This window comes from Temnothorax nylanderi, unplaced genomic scaffold (assembly GCF_030848795.1).
Source record: "Temnothorax nylanderi isolate EJ_2023f unplaced genomic scaffold, tnyl_v1.0 TNYL_tig0025_pilon, whole genome shotgun sequence".
NCBI classification, from domain to species: Eukaryota; Metazoa; Arthropoda; class Insecta; order Hymenoptera; family Formicidae; genus Temnothorax; species Temnothorax nylanderi.
In genome coordinates this window covers 1,683,655-1,700,552 of record NW_027249087.1, presented here as the reverse complement: position 1 = coordinate 1,700,552, position 16,898 = coordinate 1,683,655, and the positions used below count along the sequence as shown (strand labels likewise).

General features: G+C 38.8%; 1 protein-coding gene across 6 annotated transcripts in view; it reads left to right on the top strand.

Moving 5' to 3' along the window:
* Nucleotides 1–5,157, top strand: part of Vg (transcription factor vestigial) — a 45,410-nt gene extending 40,253 nt beyond the window's left edge. For 5 of the 6 annotated variants that reach the window (XM_071701444.1, XM_071701443.1, XM_071701447.1 and 2 more), the window contains one exon: nt 4,153–5,157. In XM_071701444.1, coding sequence (XP_071557545.1) covers nt 4,153–4,288 — 136 coding nt within the window. In that variant the 3' untranslated portion in view covers nt 4,289–5,157. The remainder of the gene's footprint in view (nt 1–4,152) is intronic. The other variant, XM_071701446.1, reaches the window with a different exon arrangement.
* The last annotated feature ends 11,741 nt before the right edge of the window (nt 5,158–16,898 follow it).

Here is a 16,898-nt window from a genome sequence, read left to right as displayed (position 1 = left end):
GACATTCTTCATAAAACATTCTAGCGCGGCGTAATCCATCGGTACTCCCGTACGCTTTCTGGCACGCGCCTCGAAAATGGCGTCGTACAATGACGTCACGTAATTCACCGTTGCACGAGAAGAAGGGAAAGAGAGACTCGGGCCAGCCGGGGATGGCCAGTCATCCTCGATTGGTCAGCTTGCGAACGGAGGGAGTGGTCGAGCGGTTGCTGGTTATATCGATCTCTCGAACTCTGCTTGCTTCTCTACGAACGAAGCGAACCAGACAGGTCGCCGCATTGGCGAACACGCGAGATTCATTGTGTCCTCTTCGTCCTTTTAGTCGTTCTTTATTATTTTTTTTAATCTTCCGGTTCAAAATCTTGAAATTCTCGATATTCTTGAATTATATATTTTTTTATTATATTTTTATTATATATATTTTTTGTATATTTTTATATGAAGAATGTATGAAGAGATATTGAAGATATAAGCGACCGATTTCTAGATATTATTGAAGCTATTATTTTATACGTGCAATAGATGTTAAAATTTCGCGCTTTGAGATAAAAAAAATGTAAAATTCTTATGCTTTATAAATCGTCAAGTCTATAGGTATCCTGCATTATCGTTTTCTCGATCGCGCTCTTCTTGTTCTTTGATCTTCTTGCGTCTCTCGACTTGCACCGAATGTAAAACGAAGACGATCACCTTTCCGCCTGTGACCGCTTGAAAAACGCGCTCGGCGTTCAGAAACAAGGGCATCGAGATTAAATTAAATCGAACACCCTCGCTCTGCAAAAAGTGAGGATTCGACCCTTGCTATCCCTTCATCGGCGAGGGATGCGCGCAAGGGACGAGCATTGTGATGACCCTTATCAATGGAGGGAAGGGTCAGACCCCTCGCCGTCTGGAATCCAATATACTTGAACTCGTTGTAAGCCTGGTCGACTGGCGCCCCTCTCGAACTCGTATGCACCGATGAGCGACTATTAATTACAAATTAAACTTCCCAAATCTCCAGGATCACCGACGTGTGTCGGGCGCAATATTGCACACTGCCTCCTCCCTCCCTAGATGAGAATAGAAGTCTATAGACGCTTGTATAGTAAAAACAAAAGATCTGATCTTTAGCTCGATAAAACTTTCATACATCTTATTCTGACAAAGTCAAAAGAGATTATTATATTATCACGTGAATAGACATACGTGTAAGAATATTAATTATCAAATTTTAAAAACGATGCTATACATATTTCATGAGAGATAAAAAAGAAAGAGACAGAGATTCGATAATAATTATATTTAATGACTCAAATTAATATTTCGGACATATTCGGTCGTTAAAATTTTACCCTGGGAATTAGACACGCGTGCCACATCCCTTGTGCCGCGTCTTGCCGCAAACACGAGGGTGACTCCGTGATAATATGGCAAACATCGGGCAATATTGTTCGGGTTATTCGACACACCATTCACCAAACACCGCCCTTTGCCTCGCCATTTTCCTGGCATCCTGGACTATATCGGTTTCGCATGTACGGCGAAAACGCATGTGTACACGACTCGCATAAATCGTCCCAGCCGGTGACACTTATGGCGCATTACTCGGCATTCGTGGTGTCGCAGGATGTATTGAAATTAGGATGTCCTCCCACGAAGATATTATACGCCGGCGGTTCTGTTTAGGATTTCTATGTGAAGGATTAACGACGTCACAAGGATTATCATGATGACCACGCTGGATTATCGCGTTTCTCAATAAGTTTCTATTATCAGTAAAATAATTGTGAGAACTGTAATTTTGAGAGAGAAATTTGATTCACAATATCATGATACTAACATAATTATTCTTGGGTCTATTAAATTATTTTATTAATAATGATTTACTAATAAATTATTATTATTATTTATTTACCAGTAAATATATGTAATTTACTAATACATAACAATATTTACTAATAAATCATAATAATAATCTTTACGTAAATTATATATATTTGAAAATCGCGATAAGACAATAAATGCTAAAATAATACGTTAATTTATACTATTTAGCTCAATCGACTTTTGTATAGATTTCGGTACAAAGACAAGCATTTCGTGAAGGAGTCGCGTGCCGCGTTTATCGTATTCTTAAGAAATGCAGAACAAGATGTTTCCGTTTGAAACCTCAGGCGCACACAGATCAGCGAATACGAAGTTACGGACGGACGCACCTGTTATGAATGTTCCAACATTCAATATCGCGATATCAAAGAGCACTGCGAGATCCCGCACGAAGGAATTCCCTTTAGTCCTACCGACAAAGAAGTGAGGCGTACAAACTCCAAGGAAACGAAACGTTCTGTCGGAAATTGCCAAAGAATTTCTTCGCTACGTTCGACGCTTACTAAAATTTCAATCGCGCAAAATAACATTCTAAATAAATTAATGGAGTCAAGGCCACGATAATCAGTATTTTAAACGGAAAAAGCACATAATTTCTATATTTTCGCCTTTCATATGTTTTTAGATAAAGTTAGCTGCGTTTTTAATTCATATGATTATATTCTTATTCTTGACTACATTCTTTTCAGTAGCTAAATTAGAATATAATAATTGTATATAGAATAGTCCTTGGTTTTATTTCAAATAAACAGACAAGTTTACTTCACTATGTTTTATGCTGATAACATTACGTATTTCCAATACCGTTTTAGTCATCACATTCTTCCTAGATATAACATTCGTTATACATTGAATTAAAAATGGACATCTTCGCCACGAGTACATTAATCAAATAGTTAATTTATAATAACTTCCAACAATGTCTAAATAATTTAAATAAATATTTCTAACAATAGATTGGTACATACAAACTCGTACAGGAGAAGATTCCACTTCAAGTAATTCATCATTTCTTCGTAATAGTCAATCCATCGCGATAATTTTCCAAGACTGTTTTCCTTTCTACCCGCCGATCCCTTCCTTGATCATTTTCTGGCTCAGTGACTCTCTCGATCAAATAATACTTTGCGTTCCATGCGACGCCGACGTTCCACTCACACGACCGAGCTCTTTGTGTTCGCACCCCGCGCGTACGTATGTGCGTGCACTCGTGCGCCAATATGGCGATGTATCATGGGTCGCACGTTGCTGACTTTGAAGCAGGTAGATACGTCCACGTGCCGACACGTGCGTATCGATGGATACAAACTCAATCTCCCGTATCACGTGCTGGCAATTCACGATGTCGAAACGTCGATCTGTTGCACGATAATCGAACGCGCGGCTCGCTTGATCGGATCAAGAAATATTAAAGAAGAAATTGAAAAGAGATATATCTATATAGCTTTAGGTACCCTTTGATCGTTGTAATGGTTTAATTCAATCACGCGTTTCAACGACAACATTTTTATTATTCGCTCTCTTTTATTTAATCTGCCGAAATAATTATCAAATTACAATACACGAGAGTCTGTGTTCAATTTTAAGCGAAGATATCGCTTTTGATGAATAGTATTTTACACGGAGTATCATATATATACGAAATAACATTTGTACTAAATTGCTAAAATTATTATTCGATGATTATACAGCAACCTCGCGCCTCCCTAAATCACTTAAGAATGCTATATCGGCGACGATGATCTGTCGATTCATTCTTCGGTGTATATCGAGATAAGAGATAAATTCGACCACAAGGGACATGAGATCTTAACTGGCCGGCGTCGTGACATCAGACCCCCATCTGTCCACTCGTCCGTCTGTCCGTCGGTTTGCCCGTGTTGCTCAGCGGGTGCCATCACCAGTTCTGCACCCTCGCATCCGTCATAACGTTGTCTCTCCTTACCGATAAATAATTTCGAGCAACGACAAGAAACGTCTTTCAGATCGGAAAGCAGTTTGAAACAGCTGATCGCTTGTATAACGTTTAAGGATCTCTCACTGTAGTGCCAGAAGCCTTTCTATAAGATTGATGTTTTACTTGGTAACATTGCTTTCAGGCAACTACGAAACCAGCTGCTTTAAAATCTAAGAAATGTAGAATTAAAAATAATAAAGTCTTTATATAACAGAATGTATATATAACAGAATTTACATTTCAAATTATATGTATAAAAAAATTAAATATATTGTTAGATTTATTGAATCGTATATTAAACAATATCTCTCTCTTGCCTGTTACAGGACTCGAGTCTCAAGTTCAGGATTCCAAGGACCTCTATTGGTTCTAGGATCGAGCGTTGATCGGCAGGAGGCATGCGATTTCCTTAAATTCAGAAGACGACTGAAGGACTGTGTTTCGATCAATAAGAAAATTTAATAATGCGATCTAACGATATGGATCGTAGAGGCGCGAATGTAGCGGGAACGAGGACTTTGTTAAGCGAAAATGACGACTGAGACGTTCGTCGTTGTCATGTACATAGTGTTACCTACATCTTTTAAGGATCTACTATTAGCATAAAACAGATAGTATTAGACGAATACTTGCGCGCACTATTACCTTTATAGTGACTGCAGTGTCTGGCGTCGTGGAGAGAGATTGGCCGTAAGAATACGACCGAGAATCGTCTTCAGCTGGTACAATAACGTAGTACGGTTTAAACCGTCAAGGCATCTAAATTTCCCAAATAATTAATATGTATCTTTGATTTTCTTTTCTAAAATATTGAGTCCGTAAATTTGATATTTTATTAAAAATGCAATGGTTAAATAATAACGATCCATGCACATTCGAAAATTTACTAGAAGCAATTTTAAATTTAAAGAGCGAGATTTTTTTTAATTTTTTAATGTCGAGATCGCTGATTAGAACTAGGAAATAATTATTTGACAAATTTAGCTGCCGACTTAAGTGAAGTATTTATTGACCAATGATCTTGCCATATATATAAATATATTATTATTATTAATGTATCATAAACAATAGGCGCCGCAAATATTCTAAAATCTCCCCCGAGTTAGCGAATTAAAATAGTTATTATCCGACGAGTCAACTCTATTATTCTTTGCACCCCTGGCTGCACCTCTCGCACATCTTACCTCTTCATCTCTCAAATCTTTTCCACCCGCTACTCCATCGTTTAGTAACTGTCCGGTATAATCACCGTCGTATTACCTACATTAAGCACATCGTATCCATCTCATGTTATCGCCTGTCTAATTGTTAAATAAATAATTCGCATATCACATCATTTGCTTTTTCTATTTACCGTCAATATTATTTTTTCTTCGATTGAAATCAACGTTCCAGTGTTTTGAATTTTTCACAATTTTCAGATTTTTTGTTTTTTATTTTCTTGATTTTCGTAAATACGGAAGCGAGATATTTGTCATTTTTCTGGTCAATAATTTATTTTAATTGACAATATATGTATATTTTTAAATCTATAATTTTGTTTTTTTATTAACTTTATCTTTATAATGTTTATTAGTTTGGACCTATCAGTTCCTAAAAGCAATTTTTAGAAAATAGTATTTTATATTTCTGCGGTTCGTTACACGGGTTAATTGCACACTGTTAAATTTAGTGGTGTGCTTCAGACGGGAAACTAATCAAGCACGTAATAAGAACAGGAAGTTTAATCTACTTTCTGTCTAACCACAAGTTTCCATCTCTCCTTTTGAAAAAATGAAGGTAAGCGAAGTATTGTAAGTTATAACATGAAACATACTGCCAAAATTTTGGCACTAGATCTATATTGTCATTTTTTATTACCTACATTGTACCACCTATGAAGAAGTTACATCTTTGATTAACAGAGAAAATGCAAAGAGACACTTTGTCTGCCAAAAAGTTGTACAAGAAAACTTGATGTTCTGCATGTAGCGTAATAACTCGAGGGCATTAATTTAAGCTCGTAACACGTGGGGCTTGCGCATTTGTTTTCCTGACGCAGGCGGAAGTAACGCTAACGAGATGAGAAAACGAGCAATTAACTTCGTCACTTCGGCCGGAGGAGGAAACGTGCAGATGATCGACGCGCGCGTTATCATGTGTAAAGCATATGTTGTCCGTAGTCCGCCGCGCTTGCTCCAAGATAAATGGCGTTTAGTAAGTTATTATTACTCCCGCGACTTTTTATCACGCATAACTTGACTTAGCAATATGAGATTGCGTCAAGCCAAGCGTCAAATTTTGCTACAAAGAGCCAGTCAACCGTAACGTTTCCAAAAAATATGTCAATCCTTTTTCTTTCAACTTAAAAAAATATGAGGAATGATTCAGCTTTTAAGACGAAAAATTCGATTTTTTTCTCTCTCTCTATCTACACTGGAAGTAAGACTATATTCTAAGAAAAGCAATAAATTAATAATCCAGAATCTCACAACTTTTATGCGATGTATTAAACATCGAATACAGTTGATAATATTTTATAGACGATAACTCGAGATTTTTTGTTGGCATATATGGCAGAGTGATGTTAACTAATGCGTTATAAATATTCTGTAAGGGATCGCGTTTTATCCGGCAATTTAACATCGTCGACTTTGGCCGGGACATCGCCCCGGCAGCATACATAAATCAGTCTGTTCCGTTTCTTCTACCGTTTCGTATGATCCCCGTGTTTTCTTACGCAATCGTGCATATGCCTCAGCTAGACGCGGAAAAACTATCGGCAGGAAGCCACCACGTGAGTCCCACGTGAAGAGCGAAATGCCGAGCTTCCTGATTTTCGTTATCTTTTTCAGATATCAGTCGAAATAATTCCATTTCTTATAATAACGGTGGAATAACATTAAAATTAAAGTTTATTACAACAAAAGTCTATTTGAATAAAAGTAAGATAATCTTTACCTATGTTCTAGAAAAGGTACAAAATCAACTTTGTACAAAATAATTTAATTTTCTGTTGATAACAATATTATACTTTTAATTCTCATTTAATCCATTACATCGGTGAAAATAAATTCATAATTAATAAAAATTGATAAAAATCTATATACTATTTAAGAAAAAATTTAATTCACTGTGATTAATAATAGTTCCATTATCTTCTCATGTGCAGGATTTATGTGGCGTTTAAATACCGAAACGTGATTTTCGGAATACATTTAAGTTTCGTCGAGGCTATCGCGCGCGAGATAACTTTGCGCCAGTCGAAGAAGTATCCTTTGTAACGTGTCGGTCTTGTCGAGCTTTATGAGCGGTAATTAAGTGCCTCGGTAATGACGACGAAAGGTTACCCCGTTGTTGCCTCGTAATCTTCGATCGGGTTCCGATTTCAATAAACGGAAGCCGCCAGTAAATCTAGTATATAATAAAATAAATCCTCGTATGGCAATCGAGGGCCTAGATTCTCGATTCTCAGATAAGAAGAAAACTAACATAAAGGGTGAACATTCACTTTACCAAATAAAAATTAATTTTCTGTTAGCAAAAATTGAACAAAAATTGATTACAAAGATTAAATTGCATATATAAATTGTTTACGACACAAAATTTGATAATATGAACGAGCACCGATGCCATATTCTTTCAAAAGTTTAGTATAAATAGACGATAATATAGAAACACCGTGTATGTGGAGAGAAGACTGAAGAAAGATAGAGAAAGAGAAGGAGAGAGGAGCGAAATTTATTGCCACTCTCTAGAATATATTATGCTGTTGTAATTACCGAACTGGCTTTTGTTTGGTCGATAGTTTATTCACTGTTCCTATTATACCCGCGATGAAATCGCATTTGCAAATTTATTAGCGCAATTAGCGTTAGAAATCAGAATATTGAAACGGGAAAGGTAAAATATAGTGACTTTCTCCATTAGTTTCTTTACTTGTAAACGTTTGACTGTACTGTATATATATGTATGTATATATTTGTTGAAGAATCTACATTTGAAAGAGAACACTATAGCGTAGAAATAATTTACATTGCATTTTTGTGTGATGGAAATATTGAAAGCACTAGATATTTGCGCAATAAATAATGAAACACTTGCGCGGATCACCCTTCAGTTCGCGGTAATTAAATACCGGATACACGAGCTCCCCTTTTGTAACCTACTGGGATGATATGGGGGGAGGGTCGAGTTGATATTGCACCAGCGCAATAAATGGCCCGACCGTGAATATGAATATTAATTTTACTTTTTGAATCTCTCGACCATTTGTCAATCTTGACACGTCAATATCTAAATTTTCGGACTTGCAGCTGCATAAATCGTAAATCTTGAGGGTAAATGGAATTAAAATATTTTTAATTCTATATATTTAATTAATTATTAAACTAGTTTTGTCTTATAATTCATTTCCTTTCTTTTAATAGCTCGTTGCACATTATTTGAATCTTTCTAATGAATGTTTCTGGCTAGGTATATACGTGTATCGAATGTAAATAAGTATTCACACGTGACGACGAAACCAGGACGAAAATGAAGAAATAAAAGTATCGGAAGCTTCTCTTTTCGATTTATTGAAATTCCTGATTTACCCAAAATTACCATCGGCCGCAATATACCTTCGTCTTCACTCTGGACCCCACGTGATATCAGTGTCTTCTCCCACGAGGTAGATTTATGATCAGGAAAATCAAGGAAGGTAGGATCTTTCCTCGTCCTTAGCTGTCCCCTCTCGTCCTCCTACCGCCAACGCGCTGTGTCCACGGTAGGAATCCCCTATTACATAAACGAGCCGTATGTTCTCTCGTACATAGAACAGACACATTCGGCTATCTCTCGTGGCTGACATAGGCGCAGATAAACGCATAGATATAATCGTGGTCACGCTGACAGAAGTCTCTCCGCTTCTCCTCCTCTCCCTCTCGCACAAGAGGCTACCTGCCCCGCGGGAGACCCCTTCAGGATAGATCGGAGACGATCGCGCTAGATCTTCGTGTAGTCGGCCTGGATCATCGGGGAATTAGGGAGCATGATTCGAGCATTCCACGGCGTCGCGATCCTCGGGCCTTCGCAGGAATGGAACCGGTCAACTACGATCGGCGGGACATCTTTTCCAAAGACGGAAGTCCGGAAACCACTGGTGTACCATTAAGCTTGTTACACACCAAACCGATAGAGTTATCTTTCAACGGATTTTACGCGAAAGTATATATATCTCGAAATATAAATATCCAGATTATGAGCCAATTAATAAATTAGACATATAAATAAAAAGAATATATTTTCTATTAATAAAATCTGCAATCATTTCATTTAATAAGAGGATTTATATATAGTCGTCAAAAGAGATTTACTTTTAATTTATTTTATGACTTTGTCGATATTATTAAATTTTAACAATAGTTTATTTCTTTTTTTCTAGTTATGAAAACATCGAACTTAATCGACAGTTCGTGAAAACGGCTCTCATAATCCTATTGTTCACTGCGTCATTGAGATACGACATTGAAGCGATGAGGAATAAAATCTAAGTCAAGGAGGCTGTCCTTCCTCTTTCTCATCTCGTCGTCGTGCGCCAAGGAGCCGGCAAGCAGCTGCGGAATGTCTTCATTAAAATACTCGGGCTCATCATTTATGCAGAGGAAAAACGCAACGAGGTGAGCGCCGGACGAATCCAACATCAACGAGATTCGCACAGCGTAGTTTCTTCAATTTCACTTTCCATCGTTCTGATGACAGATACGAGAAAAAGTCGCTTGTCTTAATTCACTAAACAAAAGTAGTAGATTTCATAGTGTTTTTCTTATGTTTAAATTTTTAGGATTATAGTATCTTAATTTAATTCGTCAAAAATTTGATTATAAGTTCCATTCTTTTGCATCTTTATTCTTTGTAAGTGTCAAATTCTAATTTCAGCTCTAGATAATCTTACATTTATTTAATTTCACATTACATTTAATCCAATATTAATTAAATTAAATTCTACATTTTACAGTGATATCTAATTTCCGAAGCGAATGAATTTATTCATGCATCAATTCTGTATTATCACAGAAGTGAGAATGAAAAATCGTTCGAGGATAAATGTCATCGAGTGGTTTTATTAATCTAAAAAAAGAATTTTGAGAGAGAGAGCAACGTGATTTATTTTCTCGCGTATTGTCCAAAGCGCATTGGCATAACAATAGTTACGCGGGTGCATCGTCAGGGTGCACGTGGGTTTCATTTAAGAGTCCTACTACGGGCAAGCACCAAGATCCCTACTCGTTTTCCAGTCACGTCTCATTTGGCACATTCAGCGTATCACGTTGGGGTTCGTCGTTCATTAAAACGCTCCCGCGAGAAAGCAGGTGCACGTTGTTTCGCGAAAAATCACGCGAAATCAACTGCATTATTGAGCCTATAATGTTCGATATAAAATTAATAATTATATTTCTATATAAATTCCTATAACGGCAAAAAGTGGCTCCCAGGTCAAATATGCTCTATGAGTTCGAGATACATTCTGTATTGAGTTATGATCCGAGATCAAATCCTCGATCCGATCGATGAAGCGACGTCGTACAGTCGCGCGCTCGACAAAGCCCCGAAAAAATCTCTAGGAATGCCGACGGGCATTTTTCGGCGGTGTCACCTCAGAGAAGGCTCGATATGTGCTCCCTCTCTTCCACCCTTCCTGCCCTCTCTTTCCTCACACGTCTCCGTGTGTGCGCTCTCGTACGTTCGTTTTGTCTCCCTCCGTAACTCCGTGTTCTTTTCGTTGCCCGCGCGACTCGTCTAGGCAGCTCCTCGTTATCTACCTGCAGCACGGGCCCAGAGGGGGCTCCGGGTAGGGCCCCGTCGTCGGGCACATAGGCATCTCGTGTTCCCACGGACTCGGGGCCCCTCTGACGTACGATGTCCCGAATGCGCGACTACAAGGCGTCCTCCTTCTCATCGATATCATCGATTTTTTTTCTTCTCTCTCTCTCTCTCTCTCTCTCTCTCTCTCTCTCTCTCTCTCTCTCTCTCTCTCTCTCTCTCTCTCTCTCTCTCTCTCTCTCTCTCTCTCTCTCTTTCTCTCTCTTTCTCCTTCCTTTCACGCATTTCACTGGTTCCGTTCGCCTACTCGCCCTTTCTCCCTCTTCCCTATCCTTCCTGCACCTTATTTTGGGATCTCACGAGAAACCGGTAGCTCGAGGTCGTCGTCGGCGGCCTTTGAGCAACTTCCGGATCCTTCGAGAGACTTCATTCGCGCTATGCACTCTTGCAGCCGTGCGAAAAGGATTTACGTACAAATGTAAGTATGATACACGTAAATCTACAAACTAATCAAGATATAAATATATTTGTTTTATATATTTATATGATAATGTGGTAGTTTATTAGAAACTTTTATTATCATTGTTTTTTTTAAATAAATATTTGTGTCCTTTTTTTTTCAAACATATTAGAACAGAACAAAACAGAGATATGCAAGAAGAAATGTGTAAACATAATCTAATATATGTATATCGTATTTATTATTATACTGGGGAAGTCGACAAGCGAGGAATTCGTCTAACAAATGCATCGGAAGTTTGTATAAATCATTTGGATACAAGTTTCAGTACATTGTCCAGCTGTCTAATATGCATACAATGTCACGATCGCCGTATGTTCGTCCCTTTGCGAAATTTCAGCGTACTGGACAAGTTCGCGTTGACGTTGATTTGCGCCCTTTGATAGCCGATAACCAACCACGTAAGTGCAAAAGTTTAAAAAATGTTAAATTACCAATATCGACTCAAGTTTGAGAAGATACTTTTCGAAAGCGTACTAGGAATATTTATAATACACATTGATACAAATATTTATGTAACTTAATATAAAAATAAATTGCACGGAAACATCTAAAATAAAATATAATGTTCACTTTACAACATAATTATGTGATACTTGTGTTTAAAATTGTATTTGTTTCGAAAATATTATATACATTTTGTAAATCACTTGGATATTTTTTCTATTTCGTAACTTTGTTTTCTTGCAGCATTATTGAGGTAACAAAAGCAGATAAACATTTAATTAAACTTTGATGGGATTCCATTCGTGGCTTCCTTGTGTTTCAATCTTAATTTGATTTCCATGAGACCATCTGGCTCGTGCCACTAGTAGCATGGCAGCAATAATTATCACAAGAAACCAAGATTTCTGTAACATTAACAGAAAAACAAATCTTTTAAATTATTATTCTACTATGTTTAATATGCAATACATTAAAATGTTTAAATATTTTATATTTCAAGATCCAGAATTTACAAATCCCGAAACTTTTTATTAGATAATATCAGATTTCTTAATCTTTATGGTTACGTCTACCTTAAATCATCTAAATTAATTTCTCTGAATTTTAGAATTTTTGGATTTTAAGACTTTATGTTCTTTATGATTTGAAAACATTTTCTTTATAACTTGCACACAAAATTTTTTCTCTTCCGAAAATTGTTAGACGCACAATAAACGGACACTATAGTTATTCAGGGTAATGATGACCATTTACAATCAACATGATCACTGCGATTTTCTCTCAAATAGCCTTATAGTCCACGATTAACAATCTTACACTGATGCTACTGCGGATTTCGATGTATTTATACCGACGATAACAACTGTGCAAACAAACTCGCAGTTGCGATCAACAATCAATGAAATTCACGCCCATCTTTCCTCTAATTTAATTGCGATAAGTAATCCACGAAGTTTACGTACTTTCTTACGTACTTTCTCCTCTCTATTATAAAGTTTAACGAATTTTTACGAGGCTAATAGAATACCGAGCGACGGACAAATTAAGAAGAAAAACAAGAACTTTGAAAACTATCGGCGAATTCGCAGCATACTTTTTCGCAAGTTAAGTGATTGAGAAAAAAAGAAATCCAGGAAGCCAGCGATCCCGATTCGAGCCGAAGTCAACGGCGATCCTATCGGCCTTAATCGGTAACTGATCTTATGCAAATCCACGGTAGCACCTCGAGAATTCGGAGAGAGAGAAAAAAGGAGAAGAGAGGGGAGGGCCTCGGAGGCCTCTTTCCTCGGCGTCGTGATCAGCTGCCCGAGATAAAATCTTCGCTTGTACCGTGCTGTCTCCGTGCTGGACCACGATCTCAATACATGGTCGCGTTTACATCTTCACGCTGCACGACGGATCGCGATTAATTACATCTTTTTACTCCGCGTTAATCGGTGATGCATCAACGTCAGTGAATTGTATCAGAGAGTTGCTGAAAAAAATCCATAAATCTTATATCTTTCTTCGTTTCTGGTGCTATTGCTATTGTAAGACGGATTACTTCGTGGTGACCGTAAACTGAAACATGAACGGAGCCATGCCTGTTATGCGAGGCGAACCTTACGGGATTAACCACCAAGAAGCGAGGCGGAGAAGACGAACCTCGTTCGAACGTTCATCTCTCGCGAATGTCGAACCGCACGATGATCCAGGAGGCGGTTGTGTTGATACGTATGCCCGGTACATACGTACGTATCTGAAATACTCTTCGTCCCCGGCACGGCGGCCAGGAAATCGTCGTTAGGCTCGGCGGAATTCAACGAGTGACACCACAAGTCACCGGAATTTGAGCGTCGCATAGCGGGGGCACAGCACGAGCCGCGAGTCTCTTTCCGAGCTGAATTCTGACGGCCGTGAATCCTCGGACTTCCCGTGGACTCTTAGATCCGCATACTCGAAAATCGACGCCGGCAACGGCTCGTTGAAGATAAAAGATTGAAGAATCCCATGTAGATGCATAAACATTTTAAATCTAGAACTACTGGAGAGAAGCATCGCGTGCTTGTATACGTGTTTCAAAATTTCTGAATTTTCATACTTCTAAATTTTTTAAGACACCAATCTTTAAATTCTTATACTTCTTTTTAAAATTGCGGATTCTTAAACTAAAATTTCTAAATTTTTGCATCTTGGATTATTTGAATGTTTCGACCTTCTCACGCGTTTGCATTCTTGCGTGCCCGAGTTCGCAACCTCGTATTACCGAAAACGAGGGTACACCCGCGCGCGAATCCTTCCTCTTATTTTTATCCCGCAATGAACTTCCGAGAGGCGACGGCGGCGACGGCGGCGGCGGCGACGGGTGAAGCACGGCGCTTTTCGATTGTCGATTTAATCCCCGCTACATCCCTCGAAACCGCCGGCCACCCCCCGCGCACCCGGGGGCACCCTTCCTTCCCCATCAATTATTATCGTCCTTCTCGTCCTTGTAGGGCCGACGTCGACGCGGTGTAGGCGCCCTACGATTGGGCGCCGGGACGCCCGGCGTCGTCATGGCGACCGACCCTCTTCGACGAGGGCCGCGTAGGGATGGGAGGGCGAATAACTCGCGAAAACACGTAAATTAAACGCACTATGGGGGTTGATGGGGCGGAATGGGGCCGAGTGGGTGTCTCAGACTGTGAAACATAGCCGTCATAAGCGGATATTAAAGCGTCCTTCCTTGGGGCAGGGTCCTTCCCGCAGCTCTGAATCGGCTCGTAAACGCCAAATAAAAATTTTCATCCCCTTCCGAGAGACGTTTCCGTCCCGCACCTCTCCCCGCACCTCTCCTTCCCTTTCCCTCACAGTAATGAGATGAATCTTCAGGTGAATATCTCTGGAGATGTGTTTCTTTTCTTTTAAACATTTTGGATTATTTATCATAAGAGAGCCAATAGAAGAATCTTTATCCTACAAAATAATTAACAGCTTTCTGAATGTTTTCTGGATAAACTAGATATTTCGTTAATTTGGTATCAAGTTTTAATGTTTACTTCCAAGAACAGAGGAGTTTCCTTTGTACTAAATAAATGATGTGTAACAGCTACTAAAATACATATAAGATAAAGAAAAATCATTTTCTACTTTTATCTCTACTTATCATTTTATGCAACGGCATAATGTAAACGATTTTCGTGTTTGATTGCTCACGAAAGACAAATATTGAAATGATTAGTACTGCTGATACAAGTTCGATATGTAAAAAAAATAAAAAAATGCGATTGCAACCAGGTATATGTATACGATGGTGTACGTGTGCATAATCAGTTTCTTGAATGTTCACTTTGTACTCGTCGCAAGCTGAATGGTCGCAGGTGTCTCGTGACGACGCCGACGTGGCCATTCTTACGCATAGATTACCGTCACTCGTCGTTTCGGGTCGACTTACACTTGCTGACAGTTCCAGTTCTGCAGTCACCAAACATGCGACGCCCTGCTCCGATCGAGCAGGTGATCACCGGACGTCGAAGAAGTCGACTAAATATCGTTTCCAGTGGTTTCCACGCGACGAATGACACGTGGACAGTCTGTTTCCTTCTGCGACACGTCGCAGAATGCATAAATTAACTTTTTAGCTCTACGCCATTTAGCTCTACTCGTCGCGCAAAAAGCGTCGAGGCTTCTATCTTCGGTATTCGAGGTTGTAATATAATACCGTGTACGTATCTTCGCGTATAATCGTCAAATTTAAATTAAATACCCACGAAAGTAAATTTATTCCGACATCTATTAAGATTTCTGATTCAATACCTTGTGAAAATTTATTTTAATTAAAATAAAGAACAATACTATAAGACCATCTATTTTTTAAGCATCTATTAAGATTTCTGATCCAATAATTTTTAAAAATTTATTTCAATTAAAACACGAGGAAAAAAAGGATTAGCTACTATAGTAAATCTCGTAAGATATCGATAACTAACATTTTTTGCAGTGAGAGCTATAATTTTGCAATAATAGCAAAATCTTTTGTTAAAGTTTTTCTGAACGTTTTGCTACTTAGGCCGGTATAGTCGGTTCTTATTTCAAGACCGACTTAAGTAATGTCTTAAGATGCTAATACGGCTCTGTGATTGGTTCATGACATCTTAAGATTGTATTTAAGACGGTCTTAAATATAAGAACCGACTATATGAATACCAGCCTTAGTAATAATTGCAAAAGATTTTTGCAATTATAAGACTATTGCTAAGTTATAGCTCTCGTTGCAAGAAATGTTAGTTATCCATTATTTTACGACTAGATTTGCTATAGTAGCTAATCCATTTTTCCGTTAATAGAGAACAATATTAAGAGTCTTTAAATTGTCGTAGCTATCGGTTAGCTAACTTTTTTCTAATAGTGAAATAACCAAAAGTGACTGGTTATTCTAAGATATTCTTGGGACTGTAGCCCAAGATCGATCCCAAGAGAAGAGAAAGAGCGTTCGCGCGGCGCGACTCGCGCGCTTGCGAGAGCGCGCGAAGTCGAACGCGGGCGTGATTTACGCCGACGTAAAAACGGCCGGCGGAACGTATTCGAAATAACCGCGGAATGTCCATATATTCCGGCGGAACGTTAAACGTTTACGCGGCAGACGTTTAACGCGCATTGACCACATGGTTCGCCTTTACGTTGTCAACGCAGTGGCTCCGGCGTGGCTCACGCTGTCGGTCGTTATCGCTCCTCCTCTCCTCCCGCCCGAGGAACACGCGCGATATTTTCACAACACTGTTTCCGACCGTTCATGCTAACGTAGATACGACTGAATATTTTTATGTCCACGTATTCCCTGCGTATCATTTAATTCACAAATCCATATTATTATATTGAATTCTAACTCGAGAGGAATCTAAATACTCTGAGGCCAACATTGTTTAGATTCGTAGATTCTGTGATCTTATTCTAATTCTTCATTTTGATATTCTTCATTTAGTAGTACCGCCCGTTTCTCTTCCGATTTCAACATGGAATGATTATTATTATCATGTTGGTATACGCGGTAAACGTTTCCGCTTACGTTCGTCAACAAAACGAGAAAAATCAGCAAAGATTAATCGCAACTAGAAAAGGTGGAGATGAAGAACGATCGAGAGCAGATTAGTGGTTTATCGAAGAGCAATCTACCGATGAGGAGGCGGGGAGGAAGGATAGGAGACGAAGGGCTCTGATGGACCAGATCGAAGAACGCGAGTTGCATTTCAATGTGACCAGCGCGTACGTAAAAGCATTTGGTGGATTCCACGAGGGTAAAAACCCTCAATGGCGATCGTCGGCGAGAAGGGCCTCAAAGGCGGACGGTGTTTTCGCGATAGCGAG